The following is an 11,852-nucleotide window of genomic DNA, read 5'->3' on the forward strand; positions in this document are numbered from 1 at the left end:
AAAAATAAAAACTAACAAAAATGTGCAAAACCGCTCTGAAAACTAATTAAAACTAACTGAATTAGAGAAAAAAAAGTAAAAACTAACTAAAACTAAACAATAATGTAAAATCCAAAACTATTATAAACCTGCTTTGTAGTATTTCTTAAGTAGGATTATGACTTTTGTGTCTAAATGTTTAAACTCAGAAATAGTATCCACTGTTTTTACCACTATGGTCAAAATGACCAAATGAAAATAAAAAAGAACCCTGAAAATCAGAAAAAAATAATTTCATAATCAAATTACAAACCACTTTGAATTAACCACCCAAACAAATTCTTAGGACAAGGAAAAGTTTAAGTTTAGGTTTATTATTAAGGATAATAAATCTTTTCATTCTGTTTTATGTTACAGAAGACGATTAAATTCAAAAACAGACCCTTTGGCTGACAGATGGATAAAAACATGACATCATTAATTCATTTTTAACTGATACATATTTACATGTAAAAATGTTCAAAGTGTTTCATATAACAGTTAAAGGAGACTCACAGGTGAGCAAAGGCACTACACAGCATAACAACTTTTATAAAACCCCGACAGAGAAAATACTTTTTTCAAGTAAACATGTCCAGGTGGATTATATCGATTGGGTCTAAAATTTTTTTTTGTTTGTTTGTTTTTTTATTTTACTTCTTTGCATGGAGCTCTTCAACGAGAAATTTCTCATTTGCCGAAAGAACCTCATAGAAGATGTCTTTGGATTTTTCAGCATTCAGGGAAATCTTGTAGAGCTCCCTCATCTGTTCCTGACAGGTAGGCAGAGCTCTAATTTTGTCATAATTTTCTTGGCTGATAACGTCATTGTCATGGAGCTCATCCAAAATGAGTAAGATGTTCTTAACTTTCCGGATCAGGTCGCGTCTGTGTTCATCCACAAAGTGTTTGCCTGAAGAGAAAAGAAGGAAATGACAGAGACAGATCAGGATTGTTGATTATATGAAGCTTTCATTCACTACATTATCAGCTTTCATGACAAAATGCTTGAAAACTTTGATTTATTTCACAATAAAAAAATTCATTCACTGTTTATTTCCTATTTAAATGTGACATGAATGATGTATTTACTTTATTTCCCAGGAAAAGAAAAAAAAATGAGAAGTTCAGAGATGGAGAAAGACGGCACAGCAGAGATGAAGGTCTTTAAAGGTGAGGACTCCTGAGGAACATTTGATAAACTGGAAATTTGAAGGTTACATTCATGTTGGCTATTGGATCTATAATGATATGTTGCTGGAATGACATTTTTTTCATGTTGAAAGACGAAATTAAGTTTACTTTGATGTAACTTTGTGCTATTGAAAGTCTGCATGAACATACCAGGCAGTTTGATGCAGACTACACTGGTAGTTTGCAGTGCTGTGGTGAAGTTTACAGTAATGTTAGACTGTGCAGAACAGACTGTGTTGCTCGTGGTCAGTGTTAGGTTACATCACGGACAGTAAACATCAAATTAAATTTGAGGTGATGATGCAGATTAGATCCACTCACTGAACAAATAGAGCCAGTTTGTTTTGTTTTGTTTTCCATTCCTTTTGTTTTTCTCTGCTCGTGTTTTGCATAACTGAAGTTCAAGCTACATTTATTAGAATTTATGTTTAAATAAAGTTTGTATTTCCTTGTATTAAAATTATTTTGTATTAATGATATTAATGACATGAGGCTTAGTTAGCTTGGCAAAACAAAAAACAAAATCCTGGTAGAGAAGTCCTCCAAAGAGCTACTTCGAGTAAAGAAGGTGAACAAGCACTTTAGCTTTTACCAGAGTAATTTGAACATATGTACTTTTACTTAAGTGATGAGTGTTCTTTTGCCACCTCTGCTAACTAACAACCTCTGGATATACAGAATAAAGCCCAAGCTGAACTGCTAAAAGCTAATGGCCACTTCAGGCTCTCTTCAAATGTGTCGGTTTTCACACGCTCCAATGTTAGGACATTCAGTTTAACAGCACAGGAAACCAAATTTAGCAGCTGGTACAAAGCAACCATTTTGGCATCTATAGCAAATTTTTCCTTCGAACAACTGTACAGAGGCTTTTTGGATAAGTCACCCATTTAAATTTCATAATAGCTTAAAGTTTGTATTATTAACTGACAGGTCACAGATGGCTGTAGCTGCTTGGCATCTCAGCAAAAGAGAATCATTGAACTGGATTTCTAAACTGCATTCTGGAGCATTTTCAGCACAATTATCTGACAAATAATGTGGTTTGCCATGTTCGCATCTAAGAAGTCTTTGCTCCAGTTTTAATTAATTATTGTTTTAATGTGTAATATACCCAATGTATGCATGGATGCCTCCTATGTAATACTAGCTTGCAAAATAGTATTAACTGATAAATATGCACTCCAACCGCATAAAATATGGTAACTTCGGGCTAGAAAGAAAGACAAAGACAGAAAGAAAGCAAAAAGCTCTATTTTGGTCTCATCTGACCACGTGACCTTCTCCCATGCCTCCTCTGGATCATCCAGATGGTCACTGGCGAACTTCAATTGGGCCTGGACATTTCCTGGTGTGAGGACGGGGACCTTGCGTGCCCTGCGGGATTTTAATCTATGATGGCATGGTGTGTTATTAACAGTCATCTTTGAGACTGTGGTCCCAGCTCTCTTCAGGTCATTGACCAGGTTCCCCCGTGTAGTTCTGGGCTGATTCCTGACCTTCTCAGGATCATCTACGAGGTGAGATCTTGCATGGAGCTCCAGACCAAGGAAGACTGACATCGTCATTTTGTGTTTCTTCCATTTTCTAATAATTGTGCCAACAGTTGTTGCCTTCTCACCAAACTGCTTGCCTCTTTTGGAGGTCTACAGTTTTGTCTCTGGTGTCCTTAGGCACCTCTTTGGTCTTTTTTTTTTTCAGATTCTGTCTCTCACAGTTGAAGTGTACCTACACTTCAAATAAAGGGAACACTCAAATAACATCCTAAATCTGAATAAATGAAATATTCTCATTGAATACTTTGTTCTATACAAAGTTGAATGTGCGGACAACAAAATCACACTAAAATCATCAATGGAAATCAAATTTATTAACCAATGGAGGCCTGGATTTGGAGTCACACACAAAATTAAAGAGGAAAAGCACACTACAGGCTGATCCAACTCAAATGTAATGTCCTTAAAACAAGTCAAAATGAGGCTCAGTATTGTGTGTGGCCTCCGCGTGCCTGTATGACCTCCCTACAACGCCTGGGCATGCTCCTGATGAGGTGGCGGATGGTCTCCTGGGGGATCTCCTCCCAGACCTGGACTAAAGCATCCGCCAACTCCTGGACAGTCTGTGGTGCAACTTGACGTTGGTGGATGGAGCAAGGCATGATGTCCCAGATGTGCTCAATCAGATCCAGGTCTGGGGAACGGGCGGGCCAGTCCATAGCTTCAATGCCTTCATCTTGCAGGAACTGCTGACACACTCCAGCCACATGAGGTCTAGCATTGTCCTGCATTAGGAGGAACCCAAGGCCAACTGCACCAGCATATGGTCTCACAAGGGGTCTCAGGATCTCATCTTGGCACCTAATGGCAGTCATGCTACCTCTGGCGAGCACATGGAGGGCTGTGCAGCCCTCCAAAGAAATGCCACCCCACACTATTACTGACCCACTGCCAAACCGGTCATGCTGAAGGATGTTGCAGGCAGCAGATCGCTCTCCACGGCGTCTTCAGACTCTGTCACGTCTGTCACATGCACTCAGTGTGAACCTGCTTTCATCTGTGAAGAGCACAGGGCGCCAGTGGTGAATTTGCCAATCCTGGTGTTCACTGGCAAATGCCAAGCGTCCTGCACAGTGTTGGGCTGTGAGCACAACCCCCATCTGTTGACGTCGGGCCCTCATACCATCCTCATGGAGTCGGTTTCTAACCGTTTGTGCAGACACATGCATATTTGTGGCCTGCTGGAGGTTATTTTGCAGGGCTCTGGCAGTGCTCCTCCTGTTCCTTCTTGCACAAAGGCGGAGGTCGCGGTCCTGCTGCTGGGTTGTTGCCCTCCTACGACCTCTTCCACGTCTCCTGGTGTACTGACCTGTCTCCTGGTAGCGCCTCCAGCCTCTGGACACTACGCTGACAGACACAGCAAATCTTCTTGCCACAGCTCGCATTGATGTGCCATCCTGGATGAGCTGCACTACCTGAGCCACTTGTGTGGGTTGTAGAGTTCGTCTCATGAGTGTGAAAGCACCACCAACATTCAAAAGTGACCAAAACATCAGCCAGAAAGCATAGGTACTGAGAAGTGGTCTGTGGTCCCCACCTGCAGAACCACTCCTTTATTGAGTGTGTCTTGCTAATTGCCAATAATTTCCACCTGTTGTCTATTCCATTTGCACAACAGCATGTGAAATTGATTGTCAATCCATGTTGCTTCCTAAGTGGACAGTTTGATTTCACAGAAGTTTGATTTACTTGGAGTTATATTGTGTTGATTAAGTGTTCCCTTTATTTTTTTGAGCAGTGTACAATAAAAATTACAGACCTCTCCATTCCTTGTAGGCGGGAAAACTTGTGAAGCAGTGTATCAAATACTTATTTCCCCACTGTGTTAAGCTAAGTCAGTGATGGTTAACAGAATCACAGCTATCCTATTATCTGTATTCACAAACAATGGAAACTATCAGTGAGCCTTAGATTTGATAGTAGGCAGCAGTTTTTAAAATTCAGACAAATCCAGGCTGCATGTGCACTCATGCTTCTAGTCTTCCTGCTAAGCTAGTCGACTCAATTTTAACTTGCACATCAGACTGTAGCAACATCAGAAGCACATGTCAGTTATTTAATTTCTCTGTCTTGCAGTAGTCATGCTTTCTTTTATTGCTCTGGACCATATGCTAAGTTTTAGACTGAGTTCTCTGACTTGCCTCAGTCGTGTTTCCTTGTTGTTGACTTGGAAGAACTTCTGTCTTCAAGACACAAAACTCCGAGTCTATGTCATGATATTTGTTCAGTACATGGCCACAGACAACATAAATAAGCATCCAGTCTATGCATTTAACTTCTTTCTAGTATATACACTGGGTTTCTCCACCAAATACACATATATATATCTGGCCACTGGATATTGGCCCATTTGCTAACGTAACACAGGGATCGGGGAATCAGTTGCCAGTGGTCAAAGTTAATTTTTACAGGTAGTTTTCATGAGCTTTCATTGATAATCCATTCTCGTAGATTGAAACACTATTGAACGCCATATTTCTGTTTCGAAATGCGCAAGCATCGTTACCTACGTCATCATTGTTTATAAACAGTGAAAGGGTCTATTACTGAACTCTGAAACATCTGCTCTGGCCGTAAGAGAGCCATCATCTATCAGTAAAGACTGAATGATATAAATTATGAACAGTTAAACTGGGGAAGATTAAAGCAGAGTTTGTTTTGGTTGTTCAGCCTAACGATCACCTCCTTCACTAAGAACAAGCTCCAGCAAACAGCGACCAGATACAAGTTCAACAGTCAGAATCAACTCCAGATCTTTCCTCTGTTTGTCTGTGGTGAAATAACGAGGGAGCAGACCTCACCTGGCCATCAAACTGCCTGTCACTCAATTGTATTTTAAAATATGGGACTATATATTAAAATGGCTGTAATTCCCAAACAGCTGATGCTCTGCACTTCAGTCACACCTTGATAGTTTGGCTGGATTGTTAAAATCCACTGTGGTGGTGTTCAGAGGCAAAATTGACAGAGGCAAAATTGTGCATTTTGTCCAAAAGCACAAAATGCACAAAACTGCATAATATGAATCATCCCAGACATGCAGATTAATGCTGATAATATTCCAGCAGTCCCACCAAAGGACGACAACAATCCAATGAAAACTATTCGACTCAGCTCTGCTCCACTTTAATCAAACTGCAGCATGTGTGAGGTTATAATATGAATGAAACACAAAGTTCCTCTTTGTACTCAAGTGTGATTTCTTACCTTCAACACAGCCAGATGCTGAATAATCATCTGGAATCAAAAGAAAATATAAATATGATATACTGTGTGTTTTGTGCTACATTCACCACAAACAGTTTAATTTAGACACACAATTATATTTCATATAATGACAATGTTGTCTATACTGTTTAATAACCACTGACTTGTATGAATTTTGCACTTCCAAACTGGTTCATGCTCTGGTTCACCATCATTTGAGTCTACGAGGGTAAGGTTGAGTTCTTCCTCTGGATCCTTAATGTACACTTCATAGAAGTTCAGGCTGTTATATCTGAAGGTTAACTCCTGTGGAACAAATTCATAAAAATACATAAATAAATGTGTAAAATAACCCACATATATACACATATAGTGGAGGAGCAGCTCTGTTCTCTTCACATATATTTGTCATTGTTTTTTATCCTGGATTTTTCTGTGTCACCTGTTCACTCTCTGATACTGTCTCTGCAGCAGCAGCACTCATTCACTCAGTTTTGTGCAGAAGAAAACTGAAATAAAGCTTCAAACACGTCTTTTTGTGTGAGCGAGCAGAGCCTGAAGCATATAAGAACTAGTCCATTTAGCATTTACAGCCGGCTGTGATGAACTTCCATAGTACAGCTCCCTCAGAGCCTATGGCCATCTTCTATATACAGTCTATGCTAATGAGCAAACTTGGAACGCATCAAAATTGTGGAGTCCTTGTTTGCTATCTGCTCAGGATCAAGTGGTCATGTCTGTGATCAAAACAGCAGCATGTGTCCTTAACCAGCCTTCAGACATGACTGCACATGTATGTTTCAGAGTACAGGTGCATCTAAGCCTACAGTGAGGGCTTAAATCTTGTCAGCAGGAAGGTTTCATCCAGCACAAATGTTACAAACTTTACCTCTGGTTGGATTTCTGCTGTTTCCATGTCGGCTCTGAGGCTGAAAGCATGTTCAGTTTGCAGGTATCTGTCTGGGTGTGGCTTTTTGAGCCTTTTGTATCCATCTGAGGTCTCATCCTTGTCTATTCTCTGTTTAACAAAAAAGGCAAGTTTATCAGTTTAATGTGATTTTTTTTATGGTGTTTACACTTGTTTGTGAAGCTCTGTGAAATACTCACATTTTTTCATAATAATCTTATTCATGTTTTTTTAATTGAAAGATGTTTTTGAATATAATGTCAATATATTGAAGTTGAAGGTAACTCTGCGTCTCCAGCTGCTCAATGTCTCTCTCTCTCTCCTACAAACTCAGACTCTAGTCTTGATTATATTTCAGTATTCTGTAAACCTGAAGTGAGTCATGTTCACATGTTGCAATAAATATTTGTATGTTTGTATCACTTTGCGCTTTGTCTGCTTCTGTTCTCTGTTGTAAAGATATCTGAGACTTTTTGGAGTCTCGAGGTCCTGCTGACCTTTCAGTCTCATTTATAAATGCTTCATAAAGCACAGATGGTCCTCACTGTAGATGAGCTCACACAGAAGACTAAATTAATAACTAGTAACTGCCTGAATTAACCATGAGTTACAATAATTAACAAGCATTTATAAAACCTCTGTTAACGCACTCACTAATAAGTGCATATCTTAATCATCATGTATAAGTAATCATTTAATTAGACCTTCTAACTGATACATGAACCATTAACAGCTCATAAATAACTTGTTTGAATTTCATGTAATATTTTGTGTAGAAATTTTTAATCCATAATTTAAAAAGTATTTAAATGCTGTCATTAAAAATATTAAAATATGAGCTTATTAATGAAGAATAAAGCATTTATAACTGTTTATAAATTACACACTAATGTCCACTAAAATAACATTCATGGTTTATAAATGTGCAGCACGGTGGCGCAGTGGTTAGAACTGCTGCCTCACAGTTAGAATACCATCTGGAAGGCCTGGGTTCGATTCCACCTTGGCCCAGGCCTCTCCCTCTCTCTGTGTGGAGTTTGCATGTTCTCCCCGTGCTTGCGTGGGTTTCATCTGGGTACTCCGGTTTCCTCCCACATTCCAAAGACATGCATTTACTGGGGTTAGGTTAATTGGCTACTCTAAATTGCCCATAGGTGTGAATGAGAGTGTGAATGAGAGTGTGAAAGGTTGTTCGTCTTTCTGTGTTGGCCCTGTGACAGGCTGGCGACCTGTTCAGGGTGTACCCTGCCTCTCGCACTATGACAGCTGAGATAGGCTCCAGCCCCCCCGCGACCCTGAACAGGATAAGCGGAAGCGAATGGATGGATGGATGGGTTTATAAATGAACTGAGTGTTTACTTATATCTTACTAATGTGGTTATTAAAAAGTGTTACCACACTGAGATACTCAGTTACCTGTTCCAGAGCAGGATCCTGTCGCATTGGATAAACGTGGAGTTTGAGGAATGATGTGTTGGGTTTATAGTACATCAGCATAAAACAGTTGATTTTTGGAGGAAAGAAGAAACTTATCAGAGCTCCTATTAGAGAGAAATTTGGCTCCATTAACTTGACATGTGATGGTGTGACCTCAGACACTTTCTCCACAACATCTCCACAGTCATCTATGTGAAGGACTGCAAACTTGTCCAGTATGTCAGGGATGTCATCTGCATGAGAACACAACAACACACACTGAGTGAGATGAACAGATTCTAACAGTTTGTGCACTCACTGTCACAAATTTGAAACATCTGAAATGATTTCCTTCATGTCCTCTTACCTGTGCAGATCCAGTGTGGCAGGTGAACTTCATTTAGCTTCCCAGCAGTGACTGTGACGTCCATCAGGGGACCTGCAGGCATGTATCCTCTGCTTTCCATCCTCTCCATGTGTCCCTCCCAAGAACCAAACTGGTACTGAAAGCTGGCCTTTTCCTTACAGACCCAGCGCAAGCCAGAGACACTGCATTCAAAGTGTCCTTCTTCAGACTGAAGGCTAACATGGGAATTAAATATATATTCATGAAGGGAGACAACAGAGTGAATATGAATAGCTGTGCTGAATTTATTTGATGCCAACAGAAACATTGAATTTGCTGTGCTGCAGGATCCAGGAAGTTAATTTACCTGTAAGTTGGAGCCTCGTCTGCATCTGTACCGTTCACCTCAGGTTCAAGTTTAGTCCAGTCACTGGAGTCCTGCTGCAGAGGGCACTCACTTTAGGAAATATGTACACAACTTTATTTTTGTAAAATCACATAAATAAAAACAAATAAACTTTAGGATGAGCGTGAGGGATTACCATCACACTTCCACAATCCTCAGACTCTGAACTTCCTCCAGTTTCTCGTCCTTGTTGAGACACAGATCATGCAAATCAATGATGTTATGCTGACATATAAAATCATGCTCTAACTGTCCACATGTTTTGCTGCTTGATCACTTTGTGCTGTGCAGTGCTGCTCAAACATGAGAACATGTTCAGCAGGACGTGCAGCTGAGTGAAGTCTAAGTTGAAGAAAAACAAAATTAATGAAAAAAACAAAAAGTCAGATAACTTGTTTTTGATCACTTCTACAGACTACAGTGAAAAACTGCAGTACTGGACAAAATCAGCTGTGGATATGAGCTGCCTCAAAACTCAGAGACCCACCAAACTCATTGTTGGTAAATCCTCTGAGCACCAAAGGTCATGACAATCAGCCAACAGTCTGAAATATTTTACTGGAAATGAAAATGTCAACCTGCTGGTGGTACCAGAGGAAAAGTCCAGACTAACTAAAGTCACTGGGATTCGTCCTCTGGGGACCATCAATGTCTGACTGAATTTCATGGAAGCTGTAACCATAAAATCTAACAGACCACGCTCTGCAGACCACATTTATTTCTTTTTCATGGAAAGTACCTTTGAGTCCTGAGCTGCTCTCTGACAGCCTCTGCACCAGATCAGTTCTCTTCAAGTCTGTTAAAACCTCCATGATCACCTCCACAGACTGATGACCAAGTTTATCCACCATCTGATTCACTAGTTCTTCTGCTGTGTTTCTATATGTCTGTATTTGTGGCAGGCCCATCTTGAAGCACGTGAACTTCAGAAACAGCCTGAATTTGTTGAGATCCTCAAATCTCAAATCCTTCAGTGTTTCAAAGAGAATCTGTCTCACAGCTTCCAGCTCTTCTTCCTGAAAGATCCAAAGGATTTGTTAATCAACTGTGAAATTTCTCTGTTTGGAGATTTAAAGATTTCTTTCTTTGAATTTTCTCAGAGTCACTGTAGTAGACCTATCAAATATTAATGAAAACATATCTTCATTAATATTTATATTTTTCAGAAGGATCACTCAAACACAGCTGGTAATATCTGTGGTACTGATGATATGAATGCTTGCAGATGTGTCTGCAATACTTTAGTAAAATACAAAATGTTCTTATTTCTCAGACAGAAAGTTTGTTTTTATTGTAAAACATGAAAAAAGTAGAACGAGTGAATGAACTATACTAATAAATACTTATAAACTTTTGATTTTAAAGAGTTTTAAAGACAAACAAATATCTAACATGACATTTCCTGATTCATCTTCAGCAGTAGATCATTCATTCTGTCATCAGTGGTGGATAACATTATTGCTGCAGAGCTCCACATTAACACTGTGAGAACCATCCAGTTTAAAGATGGTTTGTCTGTTTCATCATGTTTAATGTTCAAGATGAGGAGGATTTACAACCTGAATCTACTGAATGAAGCTGAGTTGTGGAAAGTCACACTCACTCTCTTCCACGGTGCAGCTTCATATTCATCCACAGAGAGTTTCTCTGAGGAGAAAAGACATTTCAAATGAACTCTGAGGATTCAAATCTCATCACACATCCAATCAGAATCAACTTTAAGAAGACACACAACAAAATGACACACAACCCAATATGAAAACTGTCCATCCATCCTTTTCACTTAGTGGAAAGTTGGAGTTTATCTTAGAGGTAACAGGGAGAGAGACCGTACACCTGTCCATCATGGGTAATAAACAAAGAGAGACAGAATCATTGACACCTACAGCTAACTGATAACCACCAATAAACCCAACCAGCATGTCTTTGGACTGGAAATCAGAGCACTCTGAGGAAAAGCATGCAGGCACAGGGAGAACATGCAAACTCCACACACAAAGGTTCCAGCCAACCAGGAGGCTCAAACACAGAACCTTCATGCTGTGAGGTGACAGTGCTAACCACTGCACCACCATGCCACCACCAACACAAAAACCTGCAACAGTAATCAGGATTTATTGGTCATCTGATGAAATCAATAAATCAGATCAGTTATTGATCTCAGATTTCAGAGATTTTACATTGTTGATGACACAGAGTTTACACTCATGCAGCTTTGTTGGTCTTACCTCTGGATCCTGAGCTGCTCTCTGATAACTTCTGTATCAGATCAGTCCTCTTCATGTACAAGAAAACCTTCCTGGTCGCCTCCACAGACCGCTGACCAAGTTCATCCACCATCAGAGCCACAAATCCGTCTAATGAACATTGAGAACTCCAAGGAAACAGATTCGGCCTAATCATCGGAAAAATCATCTGTAGGAACCTCTGAAATTCCTCGAACTCCTCGTAGTTCAAATCATTAAGAGTTCCTAAAAGCAGATGTTTAACAGCTGCCATTGTTGCCACCTGGAACAGTCAGTACATTCATGGGTCAGAAGTTTATTCATATATTTAGCCAAACATGGGCTGTTATATTGATTACAGCATGTTTTTCAGAACTGTGAAAAAAGCACAAACCAGTGATCCTCTTTATGATTTTGAATCATGTTTATTTACAGGTTGCAGTTCTTCTCACATACTGTGCAGCTAAAAACTGAAAAATATCACTCAACACTTGTAGCCCAGATGGAAAAATGGGGATTAAATAAGCTTAATTCCTTTGGACATAAAAGCAAAGTTAACAGAAGTGTAATGTACTTTGCA

General features: G+C 39.7%; 1 protein-coding gene across 1 annotated transcript in view; it reads right to left on the bottom strand.

Annotated features, from left to right (window-relative positions):
* Nucleotides 1–333: 333 nt before the first annotated feature.
* LOC115794631 (uncharacterized) overlaps nt 334–11,852 on the bottom strand; it is a 28,401-nt gene continuing 16,882 nt past the window's right edge. Inside the window, exons 11-21 of the mRNA XM_030750240.1 lie at nt 11,276–11,555; nt 10,651–10,694; nt 9,787–10,063; nt 9,184–9,233; nt 9,009–9,082; nt 8,663–8,877; nt 8,296–8,549; nt 6,862–6,990; nt 6,137–6,278; nt 5,973–6,002; nt 334–931 (exon numbers count right to left, since the gene is read on the bottom strand). Of these exons, the coding sequence (XP_030606100.1) occupies nt 672–931; nt 5,973–6,002; nt 6,137–6,278; nt 6,862–6,990; nt 8,296–8,549; nt 8,663–8,877; nt 9,009–9,082; nt 9,184–9,233; nt 9,787–10,063; nt 10,651–10,694; nt 11,276–11,555 (1,755 nt within the window). The 3' untranslated portion in view covers nt 334–671. The remainder of the gene's footprint in view (nt 932–5,972; nt 6,003–6,136; nt 6,279–6,861; nt 6,991–8,295; nt 8,550–8,662; nt 8,878–9,008; nt 9,083–9,183; nt 9,234–9,786; nt 10,064–10,650; nt 10,695–11,275; nt 11,556–11,852) is intronic.

The sequence above is a fragment of the Archocentrus centrarchus genome, chromosome 16 (genome assembly GCF_007364275.1).
Source record: "Archocentrus centrarchus isolate MPI-CPG fArcCen1 chromosome 16, fArcCen1, whole genome shotgun sequence".
NCBI classification, from domain to species: Eukaryota; Metazoa; Chordata; class Actinopteri; order Cichliformes; family Cichlidae; genus Archocentrus; species Archocentrus centrarchus.